Source organism: Centrocercus urophasianus, unplaced genomic scaffold, assembly GCF_019232065.1.
Source record: "Centrocercus urophasianus isolate 14NV4802_14NV808 unplaced genomic scaffold, USGS_Curo_1.0 seq_41, whole genome shotgun sequence".
NCBI lineage: Eukaryota > Metazoa > Chordata > Aves > Galliformes > Phasianidae > Centrocercus > Centrocercus urophasianus.
In genome coordinates this window covers 1,942,497-1,966,500 of record NW_024884989.1, presented here as the reverse complement: position 1 = coordinate 1,966,500, position 24,004 = coordinate 1,942,497, and the positions used below count along the sequence as shown (strand labels likewise).

General features: G+C 51.4%; 1 protein-coding gene across 1 annotated transcript in view; it reads left to right on the top strand.

Moving 5' to 3' along the window:
* STX8 (syntaxin 8) overlaps nucleotides 1-24,004 on the top strand; it is a 78,887-nt gene that overhangs the window by 42,020 nt on the left and 12,863 nt on the right. The window contains exon 7 of the mRNA XM_042833452.1: nucleotides 8,042-8,143. Within this exon, the coding sequence (XP_042689386.1) occupies nucleotides 8,042-8,143 (102 nt within the window). The remainder of the gene's footprint in view (nucleotides 1-8,041; nucleotides 8,144-24,004) is intronic.

The following is a 24,004-nucleotide window of genomic DNA, read 5'->3' as shown; positions in this document are numbered from 1 at the left end:
GCTCAGGAAGATTTGTACAGTGCATCTATCAATTAATATCCTTTTGGATTTCGGAATTATTTGGGTTGGAAATGATCCAGCAAGCATTCATTGTCCTTTTAAAGAAAAGATGAAAACATCTTTCACTTTCTCCCAGCCCATATGGAAAGATCAGACCTTAGCAGCCCGTACTACCAGATGTCCAAAAGCAGAGCTCCTCGCCTCCCAAGTCAGAAAGGGCAGATCCTACAGGGCAGGGCTTGCTTGGCTGCAGGAGGAGTATAATGAGGCAGAGAGCAGGGCTCGGCGTTGTGATTTATTAAAACTGGGGCTGCAAAGTGAAACAGCGTGTTGGTTTTAACTGGGAGACAGATAACTCGTTGGTGTTCCCTTCTGATCAGGCTTAGGAGGCCCCTGCAGACCCTGGGTTTAGAAATAGTGGAGGCACATCTGTGCTCTGCAGGTATCCATCCTTGTCAGGGAGAGCGCTGCCTCTGCACCGTGCCATGGGGCAGCTGCTGGGCACGAGTGTGCTGAGAAATGGCAGTAACAAATAGCAAAAACTCCTTGGGGCTTTTCCCGATCTTTCACACCTTTCCTGGTACCAGTACTTTTTCTAACACAAACAAACAAACAAGATGTAAATTAAGTAATTAGAAATAATGACTTACACCATGCACGCACAGTTATTTTCTTGCACTCGGCTGCAGGAAGGCAGTGTGCTGGCCTGCAAACAGCTGCAAAAGCAGCACAGTAAGCAGCAGTAATCTCTTCGGTTTGATAAACTGTGTATTTGTGCAGCTTGATAAAGTGGAGGCTTAAGGTTTCCTTCCTGCACTGGAGTTCGTCACGCAGGAATTCAGAAGTCGTGCACGGAGGTGAAAGCAGCGTTTCGCCACGGTGGTGTGAAGTGTCCTCCAGGCATGCTGCGGAGTGGCACCGAGCCCTCTGCTTTCTGCAGCTTGTGCCAATTAATCACTCGTGGTCCTTGTAACGGATGAACCAGGGGAAGCAGAAGGCCGTGGAGGAGCAGCTGGGTGAGGGTTTCTCTGTGCAGCAGCCTCCCCTGGCTCGGCACAAACCCGTGGGCATGTGGCCACACCAAACACGCTGCTCAGTCACAGCCACATCTGCAGGAATCCATGGGAGGCATGGGGAGAGTTGGCTTGGTGCTGGCTGCAAGGAAGGGGGAAGGAAGCAAAGCATGAGCTGGGGCTGCCTGGGACTCAGCGCTGTCAGGTCACCTTATCTGTGGAAGTTGTCCTTCCACCCTCCTTGTTGTTTTAAGCACTTCTGGAAGCAAGCAGAGCTTTTTCCATGGCTGCAGATGTGGGGTTTTTGAGCTGTCCATTCCAGAAACGTTTTTCAAGTGTTGGACCTGACTGAGGTGAGAAGGAACAGGGGGAATGCTGCAGCAGCACTGTAGTGAATATTGTTGCCCTGCAGCTCAGCGGGTTCCTGGTACCTGCACTGAGCCATTAGCTGCTGCGTCCCCATTGCTAATTGCCTCCATTCAGCACTGATTTCAGAGGAGCCCAATGAAGTGTGTCAGCAGGAGATGAGTCCCAGGTGCCTGGACTGACCTGAGCTCCATCAGCTGCTTCCAATACTGTGGCTATGAAGCACTTGCAAGTTTGCTGGTTCCTCTTGTGATTGATAGACCAATTCTGAAGTGTCTTTCCTCCTTGTTAGTGATCTGAGAGGATAATGCCATGCAGCTGGCCGCAGCATGGTGCCCTTGAGCTGGGTGCTGTGATGCTCGGTTGGCTTGGTCCCAGCACCAATGGCTGCTAAAATGGCAGTTTTGTTTTATAGCATATTTTAGTGTAAAGAAGCAAACAGAGCCTTCCTTCTTCTGGGGGTGAAGATGAGTGGCCGTGCCAAAGCTATGGTGTGGCCGTGTCCTTCATGCTGGGTGCCGTGAGCTCACTGCCCCGTGCTCAGAAAATGAATGGAATTGGAAGGGAAGGAACCTGCAGTGCTTAACCCCATCCCTAAAGTCAGCATCACATCAACACGTTGAGCGGTATTCCCTTTTGGCTCCTCAAGTTGCACTCCATGTAATAGGTTTTTGGTCTCTAGTACACCACTGGTCATTTTTTCCAGTCTCCCTTAATCTGCTTCAAAATGCAGAGCGCTTCATATCCAGTTGTTAAAGGACTCTCATTTTTGGGACTGTGGCAGCCATGAAGTGTTTCACTCACTTTTAAGCCTTGAAAATTGTGGCAGGTTGGAAGCAGTGCTGGAGTTAACACTTGGGGAATGGCTCAGCTGTGTGTTTTGGACATAGCCTCCTTGAGTTTGTGCAGGGCTAGCTGCCTGCATCCTGCTGGGCACCACGGCCTGCGAATGGATCCCATTGGAGTACAGCCATAGAATCACAGACTGGGATGGGTTGAAAAGGACCTCGAAGATCATCTCTTTTCAACCCCCTGCTGTGTGCAGGTCACCAGCCATCAGACCAGGCTGCCCAGAGCCACATGCAGCCTGGCCTTGTGTGCCTGCAGGGATGGGGCATCCACAGCCTCCTTGGGCAGCCCATTCCAGTGCCTCACCACCCTCTGTGTGAAAAACCAATTCCCTGCTCTTCCCCCAGGAATTCTGGCCCCGGCCATTTATAATCGCTGCTCTGAGCTGCATTAGAGCTGGGGCTGTTTTGCAGGCATGTTGTGAGAAATGAGCTTTGGGAAACTCAGGATGCCCCATTGCTGGGGTCGTCCATGTGCATGGGGTGGCTCTTCTTGGGGTTCTCCAGTTGCCCCATTGCTCTGTGGGGTTGCCTCCAGGCAGCACAGCTGAAGGTGGCTGTCATGCAGAAGTCCTGAATGCAGCGTTTTAGAAATTGTGCTTAGGTTTTGGATCAGGGGAAAATAAACAAGAGCAGAGCTGGAATTAGCTTCTGTCCTTACATGCCGTGCTGTGGGCTTCCACAAAACAAACCTGCCGCAACAGGAGATGTGTTTTGGTTGGCAGGCTGTTGTTGTATGAATGTGAGCAGCTTCCAGCACTGTTGTGCTCTGGGCTTTCCTAGAGATGCCCGATTTATGGCTGTTGTTCGGTCCCTGAGTGGTCTGACTTTCTGCTCAAAGCTAAGTCTGTCAAAAAGCAGTTCCACGGCATTGTCCCTGTGACCTACAACTTTGCTGGAAGTGCTGAGAGTGTGGCCTCTACATCTTCACCTCTGTATAGCTGGAGTGCTCAGATTCCAGATGAGAATACATCCACAGGATGATGGCCATTTCTGTGGAGCAGTGCGTGCTGCAGGGACGGGTGGCAGCATTCAGCAGTGCTGCACTGGGAGACCATGCTTGTCAGCCTTGCACACAGTGAGTAAAAGGAATGGTGCCTTAGAGAATCACAGAGTAATTTCCATCAGGAAGATGGGAAAAGATCTCCAAGATCATCCTGTCCAGCTGTCCTAGCACCAGAGTTGCCCACATCTCTCAGAGCCACACATCCATGCTTCTTGCACGCCCCCGGGGACAGTGACCCCACCACCTCCCTGTGCAGCCTGTGCCAATGCATCACCACTCTTTCTGAGAAGAAATTGTTCTAATATCCAACCTGAACCTCCCCTGGTGCAACTGAAGGCCATACAACTTGCTGGGAAGAAAAGGGAGGAACGGATGACCTGGCTTTGCGTTGAGATGCTTTTGCTGAAGGAGACTTATCTCCTTCCAGATAACTGGCAGAGGATGCTGCAAGAGCTCTATCACATCCACAGAGTTACTGCCTGCCTTATATCACTGCAAGTTCTCAACACATCTGGGCTGAGAACGCTTCCAGTAACATTAAAGTGCACTGTTTTGGTTGGCACACTGACACGGTGGTATATGCCAATTAGTAATGGCTCTTGGAAAGGGGCTCTCGCAAACTCGCCCCAAACTATTCCCCGGAGAAATTATTCAATTAAGTACAACTAAAATTAATGTCCATGGGTTTTGTTCTAATAAAACAAAATAAGCAGCTGGAAAAGGGAAAACTTCTCAGTGTGTGCTTTTAAAATAACTCTCACTAATAACTGTTTGCTGGAATCGGTGCTGCTGTTTGTTTTCTGCGCTGCTCTTTGTGAGAAACCCGGTGAGCACTTCTGCAGCTGATGGCCTGGAGCTGCTCCTGCTCACCGGGGTGCAATTCCAAACCACGGCTGCCTTCGAGAGGATGAGGTGCTGTGTTTGGCATGGCAGTGTCAGGGCTGGACACAGAGACAACTTTCCCCTTCCCTTTCCCTTCCCTTTTCTTTCCCCTTCCTTTCCCTTCTCTTCCTCTTCCCCTCCCTTCCCCTTCCTCTCTCCTTCTCCTCCCCCTTCCCCTTCCTTTTCCCCTTCCTCTTTAGTTCCTTTTTCCTTCCCCTTTCCTTCTCTTCCTCTTCTCCTCCCCTTCCCCTCTTCCCCCTGCTTCAAATCCATCCCTCCTGGAATGAAGAGCCCTTCAGAACCCAGCTGGCCCAGACCCCATCAAACCCCTGGAAATTAGCAGAGCAGCAGAAAGCTGAAATGTAAATAGGAGCACATTGGTTTGCTCCTTTTAGAGAAGTATTTTATGAAGTTCTGCCAAAGCACAGATGAAATATCATCGGTTGAGCTGGGAAAGGTGGGTAAGGGCTCATCCTGGAAGCAGGCTCCATGGGAAGCAACAGTGTCCAGGAGTAGTGCAGGGCAGAGGTTGGTGTGAGGGCGGTGATGTGGGGTTCCTGGAGCTGAGCAGACCTGGAAAACCAGGTGCTGTCTGCAGAGGTGCAGAGAAATTCCCATTCCTGGTGCTGTGGTTGTCACTGTTTCTCTCCTTTCTGCCTTGACGTTGCAGCTGGCACGTTGCACAAAGGTGCTCTGGGTTTCTGATGTGCTTCCATTAGTTGTAATCTTCACTTCATACTGCTGGCATTTTGAACAATGCTTGCTTTCCTATTACCATGTAATTACGGGGTTTGGACATACAGAGGTTGGCGTTCAATATATGATTCATTTCTTTGGTATTTACCTCCTCCTGAAGCACTGAGACCTGATGGAGGGAGAAAGGCTGCTTGGCTGCTGTGCTGAATTCCAGCCTTATTGTAGGGTATTTTTTTGGTTGTTTTTTTTTTTTTTTGCATAGCATAAAATGTTATGGCTTCAGCTCTCTCTGTGTTTTTCTTGAGGCTGACTGCAGTCCTCCAATACTCACAGTGGGATATACCATGGAGATGGGTTATTCATTGATAAATGCTATTGAAGAGTCTGCAATTGTGAACCCACCAAAGAAAGCTCTGGGAAGGAGATGTTTGGCCATTCACGCTGCTCCACAAAGCACAGACCCCAGGTCGAGTGTGTTTCCCTGTGGGCTCCTTTGGTGCCTGGCTTTTGGGTTCCCTACAACACAGACAGCGAGTGTGACCCAAGGGAGGGGTCACCAAAATCAAATGAAGCTTTTTAGGCTTTTTAGATAAAGCAGAATATCATGGAAAACCATGTGTGGGGGCAGGGAGGAAGGGAGCCTGGTTCTCCCCATGGGAGGAGGTTCCTCCTGTGCAGGGCAGGGAAATGCCTGCAGCATTCTGCTGCTCCTGGCTGCAGAGGGAGCGGGCAGAGCTCAGGACATAGGCCCCCAAAAGTCAAATCTTTCAGAATATATGCCTCCAAAGGTCTAATATTTCAAAATACAGCAACCTACTGTGTCTTATCACTGCTTGCTTTGCTGTTTCCTTTGTCCACAGATGCACTGCTTGGGGCTGCAGCTCCTGGTCGTGAAGGGCAGAACAGCTGTGGCTTTGTCTGGTTGATGGATTCAGGATCCTGGCTCTGGGAGTGCTTTTACTTTGCTGAACAACATCTATTGGTGCAGCCTTAATGTTCGTAATCACTTGAGCATAAGCCCTTGGCCCCAGAGCACAGGTACCCATGCTCAACCTGCAGCAGCCATGGAACTCCTGCTGCTCACTGCTGCAGTGCCAGGCTCGTGCCAGAGGTTTTGCCTCCTGCCTTGGGATCCCTGTAGGGCTGTGCCTATGCCTGTGCCAGTGGTTTCAGTGTGGTTTGGAGTGCAGTGTGACAGAAATGTCCTCTGTATGGTCATTGGCAGCCTTTCAGCCCTCAGCCTGCTTCCCTGCTCCCTCGCAGAGGGGAAGCCTCGCTCCTTTGCTTTCCTCACTTTTCTGCCTGGTCAGGTGAATGGGAGCTAATAGAAGAATTTCCATCCCAAAGGTGATTCTTGCAGAGGAGCTGTGGGTCACACCAAGGAGCAATACTGAGAGCCACCAAAGGTCTTCAGTGCTCTTAAGGCTTTCCTAGCTGGGGGTTTGCTCTGGCAGCAGCTCTGCCTACCGAAGAATCCATCACTGCTTCTGCACAGCCTGCATTGCTGTTGCCTTCTGTTGGCTTTGTAGCAGGGAAGAATCCTTTAATCCCCATACGGATGGAGCGTGGCAGGGCAGGGCTGGCTGTGGTGCTGCTGGGTGCTGTGCCTGGGGCAGGAGCAGCGTGCAGGTGGGTCTGCTCCACGCACGGTCCCCGCTGAGACCCTTTGGGCTTGGAAATGACAGAAAGCGTTCCTGTGTGCATCTGTGATCATTTAGCTGTGGTTTGTGTGCCAGGATGTTTTCCAAGGAGGGTCTGGTCGGAGCTGGCAAGGGAAAGGCTCTCATTTCCCAGGCGTGCTTATCGTGCTGTCCTTGGCGGCGATGGGAACTTTCGGCACTTCTTTTCACTCGGAGGCAGCCACGGCAGCCCGCCCTGCAGGCAGAGCTGAGCTGGTTTTCCCATTGTGCTGAATCACACGGAACAGATAAAGTTTCCTCAAAATGTTGTTGCCCTGAGGATGTGGGACTTGGGAAAGTTGGGTGGGAGTGAAGGAGGATGAACACCTGAACTGGGAACTGGGCACAGGAGATGCTGCAGCACTGTGGGGCAGGCTGGAGGGCGTTCTTAGGAGGACCGTGCTTAATTCTCTTAACTCTCCAGGAGAGTAAAACATGGTTGAAATTTCCTCTGACTTCAGCACAGTGTGCAGCTGCTGGAACAGGAGCTGATGCTGCAAAGTTGGTGCTGCATTGTTGTTGCATCCCTTGCAGACATGAGGTCCACACCTGGAGCTGCCAGCAGGATTTGGAAGCACGAGGGGGGTCCCATCAGTGCCATCGCCTTGCTCCTGGCATAGATGTCTGCAAAGTCAGGTTTGAAGAAGCATGGAATAACCTGCTCCAAAAAGACAGACGAGACTCACTAGGACAGCGATCAATAGCAGGGAATGTGCTGGGTGTGTAACCAGAGGAAAGCATTTTGCAATAGCATTCCGTTTGTGGCTGCTGTCCTCCTCTCGATTTTTCACGCGCACAAAATCATTCCTACCTGCAGATAGAAAACCACCCTTTGGCTTTGTGCTCCCAGGAACAAGCACCATCTGCATCTTGCAACTTGATTTAAGCATTGCAGTCAGCAAGAAGGAAATTTGGTGCCCCAGCGTGGTTTTTCGTATTACAAGTTCAGAAAACCCCAGTCAATCAGCCCACCAGGCTCTTGGTCTGAGCCTTTACCCGGTCCTGTTTCTGTGACACAAATAAAGCTATTAGGTGTGTGAGGCGGGTTGCCTTGAAATTTCCTTTCCCCTTTCTTAGAAATGGATGTAGGGGAAATATTGCTCACTTTCCTTTCTCCTAAGGACCATCTGGGCTGCAGGCAGCGCTGCCATTCCTACTTCCAATCAGTGGAACAGGGTGAGGCTTGCACTGCATCCTCCCCTACTCTTGATTGACATCTCACCAAGCGCTCCCAGAAGCATCTAGGAAGACAGTGCTTTTCATTGCAGTGACTGCATAGCAGCCAAGTGAGCTCTGAGCACTGAGATGCTGTCTTCCAGGGACTGAGAGTTCAGATTTCCCATCCTCCTGTACTGGATGGCCGGTCTTGCTGTAGCAGGCTGTAGCTTTGTCCCTTCCAGCTGAATCTGAAGCTGCAGTCTCTTGCCTGGCATTGCCCAGCCCTCACATTGTGGTGCTCTGTTGTGCTGGGAAGCCGAGAGGTGCAGCTGCTTTTTCCTGGAGCCTCAGGCCTGAAGGACTCGGGTTAATGCTGTGTTTCTGTTTCCCCAGAGATCATCGATGACCTCACGAACCTGGTGGAGAACACGGACAGCAAGCTTCGCACTCAGACACGGCACGTGAAGATGGTGGACAGGAAGTCAACGTCCTGCGGTAGGAAATGAGCACAAATCCCATGCTGTTACTAAATGGCAATGGCACAAGTCATGCTCCGAGGCTGTGTGCTGTGCTTCTCCCAAGGAAGATTTCCTATGAAGGGAGGAAGCCATCTCTCCAACCTCCATGTGCCTTCAGCCAGTGCTGCAGGCTCTCTGTGTGTCGGTACTGTTAGCTTCCCTGCGCCATTTCGCTCTGGTGTTGCACAATGTTCTGATGGGACACTGTAGAACTGTGTGTAATTCGTGTGGTCCATGTTAATGAGGTTTAAAACTTGCTAGCTACCAGAAAGAAGAAATAGTCGCAGCAGGGAGTGGTGCTGCAGGGCGTTCCTGGTGGTGTCCTGCAGGAATGTGTCCCAGCCCGATGGCACTCGGAGCTGCCAGACATGAAATCCTCACTAGTGATACTTGGAGTTGCACGCAGGCGAGCAGAGCTCTGCCAGGCTGCCTGTTTCATAGCTAAAGCAAGGCAGTGCTTTTCCCATCAGTGAGAGCAGGTTCTGCGTACAGATTGCAGTGCTGGGGGTGATGGCAGAAGACACACTGGCTTGGCCACAAGCTGGGTGAAGCAGAGCAATGAGGGCACCAGCTCAGCAGCAGGGAGGTGTCCCTCAGGCCCTGAGGGTAAATTTGAGGGATTGATTTGCTTCTCCGTCACGTTTAGCTTGTTGTAAGCTTGGCTGGAGCAAATCGAAATCTGTGGTCTCTTCTAGAGGTTAAAGTGAACTCATCAGGGCATTGTCACCGATTTCTCATATTCCAACTACAGGCAGAGCTGAAGATGTGTCTGCAGAGTTCATGACTGATCGTTTGTTTCAGATCTCTGATGCTGACTCAAGATCGATTTGATTTAAAACTAATTGGACTTGGATGATGCCAAGTGCCCTGTGCAGCCCCTCCATTTCTGCACCTGCACCCACAGTGGGGCAGGAGGCTGTCTGCAGGGAATGGCTTCTACATGTTGGGTATTTCTCCCCCTTTCTGGGCTCTTAATGCAAATGCAGAGCCCAACAATGCTGCTAGATAATGAGCCTGTCTCTTTGACTCTAAAGGCCATGCGGGCTGTGCTGGGGAATTCAAGAGGAGGAGGAGGAGGAGGAGGGAGAGGTGAAGGCTGGGAGGATCCCAGGCTGGATGCCTTGAGGGTGACCTCTCTCACCCTTTCTGCATTGAAAAACATTTTTCTTTAAAGGGTGGTGAGAAATGATGCCTCTTCATGTCTGCTCTGTCTGCTCCAATAGGTCTTCCTGTGTTTGCATAACAATTTGGATATATGTGAGCACTGTGTTGCCTCGAGTAGCTGTTTTACCCTGCCTAATCATGAGTTTCAGAACAGTAATGCTGGAAGATGCAGGCTTTGATGGCATTCTTCCCGTCCCTTTTCCACCCTTAAACCAGCAATTTTCAGTGCCAGGTGTATGAAGTCCAGAAAAACCCTCCACATACACAAGAGTATTTCTTGAACAAAGCCAAGCAGCAGGAAGGCAGGCATCTGCCAGGTGACTTCTCAGAGTGCATTTCTCCACTAACACTGCTTAAATTGATGAAGCCATCAGTAACTTTTGGTTTCTGCACTGCACAGCAATAATATGCTCAGTCCTGCTCCCCACATCTGTCCTGACCCACATCTGTGCTGCTCCAGTGTCTTTTCCTGTGTTTCCTCACTTGAAATCTTCACGTCTTTTTCTTTCTTTCCCCAATGAGTGGATGTATTGGAGCAATGGGCTGCGGATCCAAGCACAGCACTCTGGCATGAGCAGTGGAATAATCACCCTTTTATGAGCAGGAATGTAACACATTAATGGGCGTTCTTTGTTAGCAGCCAGTATAATAAAATCAAAGTATTGCTGATGAAATCCAATTCCCATCAATATTTCAATGTCTTGCTCTCATGCAAGCACCACTTGAGGCTTTGGGGCAGATTCAGGGATGGGTGTGACATCCTGCAGAGCAGGGAGCACCGACCTGGAGCTGCAGCCCGGCCCCACGCTCCTGGCTGGAGCCTCCAGGTTGTGTTGGATGCCTTGTTGCATTTGCAGCTTATTTGCAGTGACGTTTCTCTGTGAGCTGTTGACAGTCTCACCCTGGGACGCTGCCCATGGAGGCTGCCCAGCATGGACCCATCTCCCTTGGTGTCCCCGGGCAGCCCTGCGCTGGTGGCAGTGGAAGTCCCATTGATGGCAGTGCAAGAATGGCCATGGAATAGTTTATGTGCCTCATTTATGAAATTATTGCTGAAAATCATCAGTCATCTGCAGGCAAATGCTCGCACTCTGCTTGGCATTGTTTTATTTCCTTTCAGCGTCTGCTGGGCATTGAGAAGGGATCTTAGGGCGAACATATTGCTGAGATTTCCGAAACTCATCCGCAGCTTTCACCAAACCATACGCACAAGTCATCCATCAGCTGCTGGGCTGCCTGCTCCAGGCCTGGCTGTGCCATCCGTGCCATTTTACCAGCGGCTCTTTGGGTTTGTCTGCCTGTCCCCGTGTTCTCCCAGCTCGTGTACCTTTGGGGTTTGTTGTGCAGAACAACGCTCGTTAATCATTTCTCAATAACGTTTTTATTAGAAGCTTCAACCCTCAGGATGTCCTCTGAAGAACTGCATTTAAAAATAAACAAATACAAGTATAATAACAAACAACTGGGAGTGTGATTCAAGTTGAGGTGCTGGGGGAAAAACAAATGTGCCCCAGACAAACCCTGAGCTGAACAGACCTGATGACGTGGCGCACGGCTTTGTCCCTTCGCAGTGCGATCCCCTCAAATCCCTCCGTAGTTTTGTTTTTTCTTGGTAGAGGTGGCCCAGCTGTGATCTCATCCATTCCTGTTCCTAGGAGGAAAAAATGTGTGGAGAGGAAAAGGACCGCCCCGACTGCTGCTGTCAGTGCTCCCAGCCCCGGGCTGCATCCTGTGCAGCACTGAGCCTCCCTTGGCTCCAGCACCAGCTCCCACCTGCAGCACGGTACCTCAGCACCACCCATGTCTGTACACAGCACGCAGATTACAGCTCCCATCCGTCTCCTTTTCCCCTGCTCCACCAGATGGCAATGCAATCCAGCCGCCTCCCGCTGCCCCCGTCCCGCAGCCCCTGCAGCACTGTGGCAGCTCCTGGCCCTGAGCTTATCCCCCATCACCCCAGTACCCCAGTGAACTCAGTGTGAGTTCTCAGGAGGTCTCCTAGTTTTAAAGCAGGATACCCAGACTGCACAAGGTTTCTCCTAAAGAACCGTGATTCATGCCTGCTGGGCCTCTCCTGCCGCCCTGCTCTAATTACTGATTTTTGCCATGGGTTTAATTTGCAGTCAGGGCCATGCAAACAGTCGCTCGGGTTTGTTCCCCTGACATGCACCGTGTGCTCACAGGAACAAGTGCTGTCCTTTTTTTGGAGCACTGCAGTCGGTGCCATGAGGTCAGCCTTTCCTGCGCGCTCCTTTCTGGGATTCCTCCCCCCTGCAGCGGCTCAGAGCCTCCTGGATGGGACAAATCCTTGCCCTGGCAGCTGTATTTTCCTGCTTTATATTTTTCCCCTTCTTTATTTTCTCCCATAAGCACTGATGTGTTGACAAGCTTGTTCTGGGCCGTTACCGCTGCAAGAAAACTTTGCAAAGGAGTGATTTCTTCCTCTGCTCCAGCTCCTTTTTGCTCCACGTGATAACACAGCCTGGGGAAGGGCAGTGCCAGCAGCATGCTGTGTGTGCTGTGGGGGGCATGCTGCTGTGCCCCCTCCTCACCCCACTGTGCCCACAGCTGAGCGGGGCTGACATTGGCAGGAGGTGGAGGTCACAGAGATAGGTGCTTCCTCCAGGTCCACCTGGCCGTGTCTCCTCGTTAGCACTGAGACCCAATTAAGGGTCCTGCTGAGGGGGAGAGTGTGGGGGAGCTGCGTCTCGTTAGACACCAAGGAAATCTCAAAGCAGATGAGCTTAAGGATGTGGCAGAAATGGGGCTCGTTAATTATGTTAATAGGACAGCTTTTGAAACAGGCCTGGCGGTTTTGGTGCTGAGCCATTCTGAGACTTCTGTTTGCTGTCTTACCATCTTGTTTTCCCAAAATATGAACGGCCTTTCCCTGCTTCAGTAGCTCAGAGGCCCAAGGGAGCCACCTCCTTGTGCATTCTGTATCATTCATTGAAGCATTTGGCTTAAAACCGCTCGCGTTGCGATGTTGAGGTGGATCAGCTGGTCAGAGGTGCTGGATCTAAACACTCATCAACAGCCTTAGAGCAGCACCAGGGGCTGGAGCTGCCTGCTGCCTGCTGCCCTGCTGCCCGCTGCCCTGCTGCCCTGCTGCCCTGCTGCCCTGCTGCCCTGCTGCCCGCTGCCCTGCTGCCCTGCTGCCTGCTGCCCTGCTGCCCAGGTGAGGGGCTCAGCACTGCTGCTGTAACTGCGTTGAGCACTGAAGGACAGGAGGAGCCTTCTGGGTCATAGCATCACTTCAAGATAGATTTCCCAGAACAAGCTCGTTTCTTCCCCCCCATTACTCCTATTGGGAGCTCACAGTGGTCATAAACTTATCCCCAGCCTAAACTTGTCAGGGATACTTCATTTAGTCCTTGTGCAGCCCTTGTTCTGGTGTGCCTTGAATAGTCACTCAGCGTTCACCCCCTGCTTTGTCTGTGGGGCTGGACGAGCATCATTACATTTAAATCTACTAAAATAACCCCTGTTCTGACAAGTCCTTTTTTTGTGCTTCTTCCTACTTGAATTTTTGCCTCTCTCAGACAAGTCTCCATGCCTGACGTGCCCCAGCAGTGCTCTGGTTGTCTCCCTGGGCCTTTCTCATTCGTAAGAATTTTCCACCTGACTTCATTATCATTCTGGCTCATGGCAAAACGTAGTGTTTGTCCCACGTGTGTGCCTTCCCCTTCCGTCCTGTCAGATTCAGCCTTCTCCATTTGTCTTTGCAGTCACCCATTTTGGACTCCCAGCTCTGCTCTGTACCGATGGCGCTTTCCAGCTTTGTGTCGTCAGCGCGTTTCATTAGCACACTTACTTTCTGTGCCAAGGTCATTAATAAAACCATTTAATAAGATCAGCCTCCGGACAGTTCCTCGAGGAGCTCCTCCACTCACCTCCATCCATCCCGATCGCTCTTTCAACGCCGCTTCACCTTTCACCACTTCCTGGCCTTACAGTTCTGCTAATCCCCGTTTCTTTTTCAGTTCCTCATTTCCCACATGGCTCTGTATCACACGCTTTGCCAAAGTCTGCGTGGATGGGATCTATCACACTTCCTTTGTCTAGAAAATTCATTATCTTACCAGCCTAACCTGATTAGCTCTGTTTGATCTGATTTCCCTTCAGAACGTTCCCATTGTTTTCTACCCTGTTTACCATTTAGCTTCATGCTCTAATTAGTCTTTCTGCAGTTTGCTCTGGAGCCTTCATCCTGCTGGGGTTAATCAAAGAGGCTCGAAATGCTCACATCACTTTTTCCCTTCTGCCATGGTGCAGCGGTGCAGATGCGCTCTGCTCCCCACTGCTGGGCAGGCAGCCCTGGTCTGGGTGCAGCAGGAGCTGCTGCCTTCCGTGCTGCTCTGTGCTGGGATGTGTACACAGCAAGGTTTGGAGATGCTGGCTTTGAATGGAGTGACTTGGAGCCCTGTTAGCATCGTTCCTCCTGGCTTCACCAGCCACCCTGGTTCCCTGTGATTCCCATCGCAGCCCACATGCTTGGCTCAACGTGCTGAAAAAACAGCAGTGTCCTCTCAGTGCTCAGACCCCATTTATACTCCCAAACGATCTGCAGTTTGAGAGCTGATCCCCACATGTAAGGCACCATAAAGATGGGAGAGGAAGCCGCAGAGTGGCACTTCTGGGGCTCATTTGCAGCGCACAAATCAGGCACAGGTTCAGGCCTGAAGCTGGGAGGTGGCAACCAGTTTGAATGTCTCCCCATTGGGAAGCACCTAATGTGCCAGAGAGGGAGAAGAGGGGGGCATGGAGAGGAGAGCCAACAGCAGCAGACATCTTCTTAATTACATTTGCATATGCAGCTGTTCAAACAGCTCCAACTTCATCAGTGCTTGTTCATACCTATCAGGAGATTTAGAGCAGCTGCTGTCAGCCCGCGTAACAATATTGTACCAGGCTGGTGGTGAAATGAGCCCCTGGGCAGGCTGTGTGCCCGGGCTGTCCATCACACCAAAAGGCCTAGCAATTAGTTGTGTTTGAATATGGGGAAAAAAAAAAAACACACTAGGAATTGTGTGAAATATCCCAGGGCGACTGCTTTACAGCTAGGTTTCCAAGGCTACATGTTGCAGAATTAAATCATAAATTTGTATTTCTGAAAATGGTGCTGAAATGTGATAATTTGTACAGCTAAACTTGCCTCCTCCTGCCTTTTCCCTCCAAGCATGCTCAGCGACTGATGATTGCAGTGCCTGAACTGGGGCTGGAATACAGCAGAGTTTTGGGCTGGGGACTTTGTGCTGCAGCGAAGCTAAATTGGGGGGACCCACATGCCTCACACAGTGCAGCTGTACCCAAAGCACCGGGCAGGGAGCGGGGCTGCATCTGGAGCACAGCACTGCCCGCCCCGGGCACTGGTGGCCACAACAATACAAAGGATGTGGTCAGTGGAGAAATGGGCTTGCGAGGGGCAAAGCACTTATGTTGTCTCTTCAGGGCTTTCTGAGATGCATAGATGCCACCAGAAGTGGGGTTTATAAATCAAGAGGGGCTGTGATCTTACAGCTTTGTTTTGCAGGAGGACAGGCAGTGGTGGGATAGCTGCAGGCTTGGAGCTGCAGAGAGGGGATTGCCCTCCTGAGGGGGTCAGACCTCGGGGTAGTGTCTGCCTTGTCGCTTTAAAATTAGGTGAATAAAGGAGAAAATCACATAGGTTCATGCTGCGTTCATCCCAAAGCGTTCAAATGGCAGAAGTTAAGCTTCCAGAAGGGTGTTAATTAAAGCAGGTTGTGCATCTGGGCTGGTTTGGGAAGGCACGGTGAGCCGTGCACAGGACTGTGTGCGTGGAGTGGTCAGAGCCCCATTTAGTGCTGTATTCAAGTGCAGCTTTTGCAGATTGCAGTCCATGGCTTTGACATCACTCTGACACAGCTGGAAGGTGGGGCTGCAGCCTAATGGAGCTTCCAAGGAGGTGTGTGTGTAGGTGCTGGGCACCCACCGAGGGCCAGCACCAGCCCAAGGCTGCAGGCATGCTTTGCAGCTGAACATGGTGCTGTTGGGTGTCCCCCTGTCCTCCAGCAATGGGCACAGTGTGCTGCTGTTCCTGTAACCGTGCTGCAGCTCAGGTTTGCAACTCTTCCTAAGCCCTCATGGTGCCATCAGTGTGGCCATGTCAGTACGGTGTCACTCCTTGCAGCAGGGGCACTTCATCGAGCTGGATGTCCTGCAGACCATGCAGCAGCAGCGTCCTGTGCAGTGCTGGCAGAGTGGAACCCACCTGCACCTAAATGCACCTGAAACTTTTTGCTTTGGGACTGGAAGGAGGAAGGGGTTTGTTTTGCAGCTCATGCTCTGACTTTGCTGTGTAGTCCCGGTGAGCACTGGGATCGGCAGAGCAGCTGCAAATGTGAAGCTGTGCATGCCTGCGGGGGGTCAGTGCCACATGGGTGTCATGTGCAGCATCCCTGACATCCCATAACACGGGAGCTGCTGTTTCACAGTGATCACCTATCTCAACAAGCACCAAGCATCGCCTTTTTGGCAGGAAAGTGGTGCCGTTTGCTCTGTTTGAGCAGAAACTTCATTTTCCAAGCCATGCTTTCTATAACTGTTCTATAACTATTCTTACGAAGCCTGGGAAGCCTAAAACTGGCTGTCATTCACTACAGCAGCCTTTCGCAGGACATGCGAGCAAAATGGCCTTAATTATTTTACCTGGGTCGTTGCCTGGTGATTAAATCCCACTTACCACTCAGCTCCCGGGGATGGGCTGATGAGGAGTGGTGCGGGCTGTCCCCATGGGTGCCCTTTGCTGCTTCTTTGTGCCCTTGGCAGAGGTTGGCTCTGCAAACGCCTCCTCCCCCGATGCTTCCTTTTGTAAGAAGCCTCCAGAAAATGCTTATTTTAACCTGCTTTCTGCATCCACGGATGGACGGTTTTATATGATGCCGACAGTGCCTGCTGTGATTTTTATGGCCCATAGTTTTCTGAGCAAATGGCTTTGCTCACGAGTTGGCCGGGCTGCGGTGACCTTCTCTTGTTCATTAACTGTCTGTTTAAAAATATGCATGTGGTGTTAGTTATAGAGCATTGATTGGGGTTATTCTAGGTGGTGCGGGGAGGTCTGCTCCTTCCCTGCCCTCCTCATTACCAAGCAGAAGCGACCGCTCGGGGCCTGGTTTATTTACCTAATAAACTGCCTCTTGTATCATGTAGGAAATGCTTACATTTTTCAGCCAGGAGATCCTAGTAACAGGCAAACAGAGGTCTAGCAGTCGGGTCTGGAGAAACAACGAAATGAAGGTCAGCTCCTATGGCTGTTATTCTCCTTCCCGGTGGCCATGACAGCAGGGGTGGTTTATTTGAGGATCCCAGACTCGGAGTCATTGCTCGCATTGTTGGTCCCCCGAGCGCGGGAGGCTGTGCCAACAGCTCAGGATATTAATGCATTCTACAGATCAGTGAATGGAGAATTCCTCTGCACTCCTTTCTTTTCCGAAAAAAAAAAAAAAAAATCCTCCTCTCTCCCCTTCCCCCTGCACTTTGTTTGCAGAGCTTTGTCTGCTGAGCGTTGCCGGGCATCGCTAATGAGCAGGGAGGCATCGCGCTGCGCTCCGGGTCCCACTCGAGGTGAAGTCCTCACGCCAGGCAGGTGCACAGCCATCCACGTGCAGATGTGCAGGGGTTGAGCAGAGCTCCCTGCTTCTGCATGCACCCTCCTTCCGTTGCAGGGATTGCATTTAGGGAATTGTGATATGTTCTCTGATCTCTCGTGAAAACGTTAATGAGATGAGAAGTGCTGAAGAGCTCTCCAGGCGCAGCCCCGCGCTGGGGCAGGAGTGCTCAGCACAGCAGCCCCTTTGTTCCCAGGCACATCCAACACGGCCGGCGGGGCCGGGGCAGGCTGGGCAGCTGGGCTGTGCCTACAAGGAGTTCTCAAAGCCTGGGTCTGCCGGCGGTGCACTTGAAGTGCAGGCTGAGGCACCCACCGATGGAAGCGGGATGCTGTTAGGCTGCCTTTCACTTAGGCTTAATTAACGAACAGCAGGCTTTGTCCCCGGGAGGCCCGCTGGGTGTGAATGGACCCAGCTGTGTTGGCAAACTGTGGCTGCAGCAGGGTGCATTGGGTCAGCCCTGTGTGCCCCCAGCCCATGGGGAGCTGCAACTGGAAGCCCAGGAGAGCTGCTGTCCTCAGCCCCGCGGGGAGCAGAGGTTGAGGCACAAGGGTGATCTCCCGGTCTTTCTGCCCATGCTGTGGGTGTGTGCACAGGGAGGGATGTGGGTTTGAAATGTTACGGGCTGGTTGGGCAGTGAGCTGCCAGGGGAATGGCTCACGAGGTGGGTGGTTATTATGGCCTTGGAAATCTTCTGAAGGAGCCCAACCGATGCAAAGCTCAAGCCTGTTCAGAGACTGCGGGATGCACCTGATCACAGCATCATGGAATCATGAAGGCTGGAAAAGACCTCTAGGATGACCAAGTCCAACCCCAGCCCACCCCCTCTATGCCCACTGGCTGCGACCTCAGTGCCACATCCAATCTTTCTTGAACACCTCCAGGGATGATGACTCCACCTCCTCCCTGAGCAGCCCATGCCGGTGCATCACTGTTCTTGTTGAGAGCAAATTGTTCCTAATATCTAACCTGGACCTCCCCCGGTGCAACTTGAGGCCATCACCTCTCTATCACTGTTACCTGGGAGCAGAGGCTGACCTGCACCTCACCACAACATCCTGTCAAGGAGTTTGAGAGAGCCATAACATCTCCCCTGAGCCTCCTCTTCTCCAGACTGACCCATCCCAGTTCTCTCAGCTGCTTCTCGTCAGACCTGTGCTCCAGACCCCTCACAGCCCCACTGCCCTTCTCTGGACACGCTCCAGGGCCTCCATGTCTTTCTTGTAGTGAGGGCCCAACTGAACACAGCACTCCAGGTGCAGCCTCACCAGAGCTGAGTACAGAGGGACAGTCCCCTCCTGCTCTGCTGGCTGCACTGCTTCTGATATAAGCAAAGATGTTTGTTGGCCTTCTTGGCCACCTGGGCACTCTGCTGGCTCATGGTCACCTGAGTGTCCACCAACAGCCTCAGAATCTTTATCCCTGTGCAGCTTTCCAGCCACTCTGCCCCAAGCCTGCAGCAGTGCATGGGGATGTGACAGAAGTGCAGGATGCAGCACTTGGTCTTGCTGAAGCTCATCCTGTTGGCCTCAGCCCAGCCATCAGCCTGTCCAGATCCCTCTGTAGTGGAGCAGAGTCAGCTCACCTGGAGCAGAACATGCAGAACTGATACGAGCCTGTTTGGGGCTTGGTGCTGGATGCTGTGCAGCCTCAACTGGAGAGCACCCAGTAATACCAACAGCTTGGCAGGTGCTGAGCCGAGGCCTTGCCAGCTGCACTCTGGGGGAGTTTATTGGGCAGAGTAGAGTGTTCACATATCAGTAACTTCTATAAACTCATTTTTACTTCCTCAGCTGAGCAATTCCCATGTCATGGCTTGAGATCGGGTGTGATGTAGATAATGGGAAATGGCTGCAGGTGATAACTGCTCCCTCCTGCCCTGCTCACCTGCACTCGGGAGCCTGTGGTGCTGCTGTTATTTGGAGTGCTTCGTGTTCTCCCTGCCCACAAAACGCCCCACCAGGTGAGTGCTTTGTGCAGCACGACCTCGCAGTACAAAGGTTAGGATTTTAGCACAGTCCCTTTATACACGTGTTTGTATAACTCTCCCAAATCAGCAAGAGAAGAGCCACCAGGTTCAGAGAGTCTGGAAAGCGTAAGCTCTGCACAACCAGAGGCTCCTGGCTGCATTCATGGGCTGTGTGTAACACGGAGAGGCTTCCAGCTCCTGCAGGGCTGCCTGTTGTATTGCTGCAGCGTTTATAATGTCTGTGGGGATCCCAGCAGACAGCGCTTTGTGTTCAGCTCTGGAGCATTAGCAAGGCAACAGCACTGCTAGAAAGTTTTGGAAAAGCACCTTTTCAGAGCCAAAGTGACTCATTCCCACTCAAGGAGCAGCAAATGTTTTTCTGGCGTTTTCATATTTTTTTGCATTTTATTTATTTCCCTCCTCGATACTGAGTTAAAGGCTCAAAAACGAGGGGGAAAAGGGCAACGTTTGGGCTTTCCCCAGTAACGGCAGCAGTGCCAAGTGGCTCGGAGGGGCTGGTTTGGGGCAGGCTGTTAGCCCAGCACTGTAAACACTGACGTGTCCAATGTCCTGAGAAGGAGCGCTCGGTTCCTATTTGTGAATTTGGAGCTTTTGTGCCTCTTTGTGCTTTCTGATTCAGAACGACTTCACTCGGGGGCAGTGTTTTGAGAACACGCTGCGGTGGCGTGGGAGCTGGATCAGTGTTTAATTAAAGTTGATCCCCAGCCCTCGCTGGAGCGCGGGGTTGGGGCGCGCCGTGCGGGGCAGCGGTTCTCAGGCGCGGGGCTGCGTGCTGCCCTGCTCGGCTTCCCACGTCCTTCAGCCTGCTGCCCAAACCAGGCCAGACTTCACACCCAGTGCTCCCTGCCCTTCACGTCGAGGCATTGGAACGCTCTCCTTCGCTCTGACCTGTGGGACTCTTCTTGCCAGGAATTCGGCTCCGTTTGGGGCTGCCTTCCAGGCGCTAAGCATGGCTTGCTCCATCAGCACCACGCTGCCCTGCCGTCCTGCCCGCATCTTGGCAGAGCCAAGCGGCGATTTGCAGAGCAAACAGAGGGAGACCTGCCTCGTGTTATACCCCACTGCTCGTGGCTTTTGATATCACCACAACACTGGGTAGATTTGAGCTCTGAAAACTCCAAGGCAGGAGTCGAATCCATCTTTTCTGAAGCCCGGATGTGTTCCTGCAACGCGCTGTGCAGGAGGGATGTGGTGGTTGCTCCTCTGCCCCTCCCTCGTTGCATTTTACAAACCTCGTTCTATTTTTCTTTCTTGCCCTGGAACTATTTGACGAATTTGACCTCGATTTGTAAATAGTTTTGGTGTGACTGGAAACGGGTTTTTGTGTGTTGTTTTTTGTTGTTGTTGCTGCCAGTGAATTTATGAAATGCTGAAAGCGTTTCGCCCTGCTTCATTGAGAGCTCCATTTTCTCTTCTGTACATCCCCACCATGGTCATAGTTATTGTTCCATGGGCTGCACACTTTGTTCTTCATCTCTTCCTTTTCACACCTCCTTCCCAGTGTTACTATTTGTAGCTCTGCTGTTTGCTTTGTTTATTACAAATACTTCCATTTGGTGCACAGAATTTTGCTGTGTCCTCTATGCTACCTCCTAACGTGCTGGAATGCTTCATTTGTTTGCCATCACCTGTGGCACTTCACAAGTGCTCATTGCTTTGGTGGTTGAATGCAGTTGTGTAGATGAGTGCAGAGTAAGTTGCTCTCCTGTGTACTTAAGCTGCTTGCATTTGGGCATTCGTAACATATTTGCACACACATCTTAGCGGTTAATGCTCTGGGAGAGAAACCATATCGTGGAATATCTTGGATTTAGTTCAGCCAGCATTGCACAGTGATGAAAAGCTGTTCCTGTGTCGGGATGCCTGGGCCTGCTCCAGCCTGGGCTGCATCCTCCGAGCTGCTGCTGGGATTGTGAAGCAGGCGGAGGATCGCACCGCTGATTGCTTGAAGTGAACGGGGAGCTGGTGAGTCTGGAGTCCTGCAGGAGAGGGGATTGCTCCGTGGGAACTGAGATAAGGAAGGCTGGATTCTCTGATCAGGTCATCTGAATGGCTTGCTTCCTTTTGAAAGACCCTTAGTTTTCATTACTGGAGGAACCAAATGCTGGAGCTCATCTCCTAAGGGAGCAGCAGTTCAGCAGAACTGATTTTCCTGTGCTATTGCATGAGAAGGTCAAGGGGTGCAGCCAGCACTTTGGTGCTCATCTTTAGTCCTGCAAGTTCTAGCACAAAGCAGAATGTTTCTCATCAGCGTTTGCAGTTGGGTGCATCTGGATGTGAAACTGCATCCCAGCCCCAGCAGCACCCAATGGGGGCATGGGGCCCTTGGTGGCAGCAGCACATGTCTGTAGGTGGGCATGCAGGTATTTTTATGGGTTATGACTGGACAGGTTTTACAATGTACGAGCTCCAGTCGTCTGCTTCCTTGCTTAATTTGGCAAGGTTTGTGTGGGAGGACCGAGCGTGAGGTAAGGGGTAGTTTTGGCTCGGCTCTGCGCAGGGCTGGGTGTGGTGGTGGTCTGGCTCACCTGAGACACAAGTTGGCTGAGATATGGGGAGGACACCCTTCTGAAGCATCAGCTGAGAAAAAAAAATGGGATGTCAGGAAGGCAGGAAACGTGTTACTTCTAGGCAGGCTTCCCATCTCTGTGGGCTTTCATGGCCGGTTCTGCTTTCCCTCCGGGGTTTGTGCTCTTCTGCCAAGGTTCTTGGAAGGTGAGAGCTAAAAAAAAAAGCGTGTGGTCGTGAGAGATGGAGGCAGGAACTGGTGCAGTGATCGCTGCAAGGAATTGCTCTGCTTTGCTGGTTCCATCCTGCAGCAGCCAGCCTGCCTGGCAGCTGCCTAATGGGTGCAGTGCTGCTGTCCCCACCTGGGCATTACATACCATCCACCAGATGAGACCCCTTCACCTGGCTGTCTGCTGGATCCACTTTGCTGACTTTTTTTTCCCATTCTCAGTGCCTCTCCTGAGCTCCCAGGGCAGGCAATAGTCCCTGTGGTGGAGTTTCTGTGGATAGAGGCAGCCTGCACTTCAGCAGTCCTGAACTAACTTCTTGCATAAGAGACTTTCTCTGAGAGCTATTTTTAAAGATGTGGCTTTGGTAAAAATACCCCAGGTGGGAGGGAGAGCTTGCAGCAAACTCTCACCTTCGAGCGCTTGATGGGGTGACGCCCTTTGCTTTATATAGATCGAGAAAATGGGGAATTTGTAATTCTTCAGATAATGGAGGGCTGCTGAATAATGCTGCATAGGAGTCTTTTAAAAAGAAAATGAAGTGTGTTGTAAAGTGAAGTCTGGAACATGTGTGGAACAGCCTCTCCCCAGGCTGCTGCTGCAGCCAGTACTCATTGCAAGAAGATGTTAGCAGGGGGCAAATGCTGCCCGTTTGTGCCACCACTGGGGCAATGGGTTTCCCTAATGTCAGTCCACATATTCCTGGGAGAGTCCTGAGATGGGGTCACCCATCTACCATGGGGCAAACAGGCCTTCGCTGGGAGCTTGTTCCTGCAGCTCCCCGCCTGTCTCTCATGCTCCCCATCGCTGTTGGAACAGCTGGCCTTCTTGCCACAAATCTTATTTTTTTTTCTCTCTTTTGGATTGGGAAAGTTGTGTTAGACCAGATTTATTGAATGCACATGGCAGATAACTGCTTCTCTCTGTCTCATTTGCAAACAGCCCTCTGTAGGCTCTGGGTCCTGATGCTGGCAGCACTGCTCACGCACCCACAGAGCGACGGCGGTGCTTCTTTAGCATCAGTGCTGATGGCAGCACTGGTAGCACTGCTGCACAAAGGCTGGGAAGAGAAACAGGCGTCTCACAGCCGAGCTGCTGAATGCAGAGCCGTGAGATTCTTTTTCTCTAAAATCTTCAATATAATCTCCTTTTTTGGGGACGGCTCTATGAAAGTTCATTGGAACTTTCTGAGTATTCACTCAGTGCTGCCAGGGGAAGGTTCTTGATTGCGGTTTATCCAGAATCTGGTAATGAATGTGCACTATGGGGGCCTGGGGATTTGGTGTATGGATTTCCCAGGGTCTAATCATCTCATAAGGCTGCAGAGTGTGACTCCTTCCCCAGTAATCTACTTAACTCCGTAATTTAGTCCTCCTTTCCCTGCAAGGAGAATGAATCTCACAGGTTGTTTGCATGACAAGCAGCTCGGGATTGTCTGAGGCGTGAAGAAGATGCTGGGAGTTAATTGTGGCAGCTTGTGTTAACGTTGGGCTGAGCGAGGAGTGGAGCTGGAAAATGGATTTTGCGGGGAGGGCTGTAGCAGCACCATGTGTTTTGTTAGCTGAAATGCTAAATAAAATGTTTTGCCTCGCAAAGGATGTTCTTCCCCATCAAAAGTAATCTCGGGGGAAAGCGATGTTTGGTAGTTGGAGGATTATTGGATTTGCAGATAGAATCTGCTGTTGTAATGTCAGCTACTGACTTATGAGCGAGGCAGCTAGCTGGGAGATGGCTCTTGGCAGTGGACCATGCTGAAAATCTCCTTCAAAGACCTTAAAACTCCAGTGGACGATGCAAAAAGAAAAAGCCACAACCGCCAGCAAGAAAACATTTACAGCATCCAGGCCTCCATACAGAGAGCAAATAGGGGCGTCCCGTCAGCAGCATTCACTCCTAGGTTGTGTTAGGATCTCTTAGGTTGTATTAGGATCACCTTGCACCAAAACATCACTGTGCTAAGAAATAGAAGGATAAGTGTCCTGTCTTCTCTGTTTTTAATGTGCCTCCCCTAAAGCCAATCACTCTCCTTGGAAAGGACAAGTCGTGGTTAGAGGTGAGTTTGTTTCCCTCCTTTCCCTGGTTGTGAGGTTTGCTTTCATTGCAGACGTCTTCACTGAGCTTTCCTGAAATTCAGAGGAAACTGGAATGGTTTGGAAAAGCTCAGCATCAGCAAATGCTCCAGAGGGACGTTTAGTGGCAACATGATTAATAAGGGACACTGCTGGTAATGCTATCAAAGCAGCACTATTGCAAAAGCATCTGGAGTGTCCCTCTGTGGGGCAGTGGGCTCAGACAAATGACCGCAGCAATTTATGGGCCCC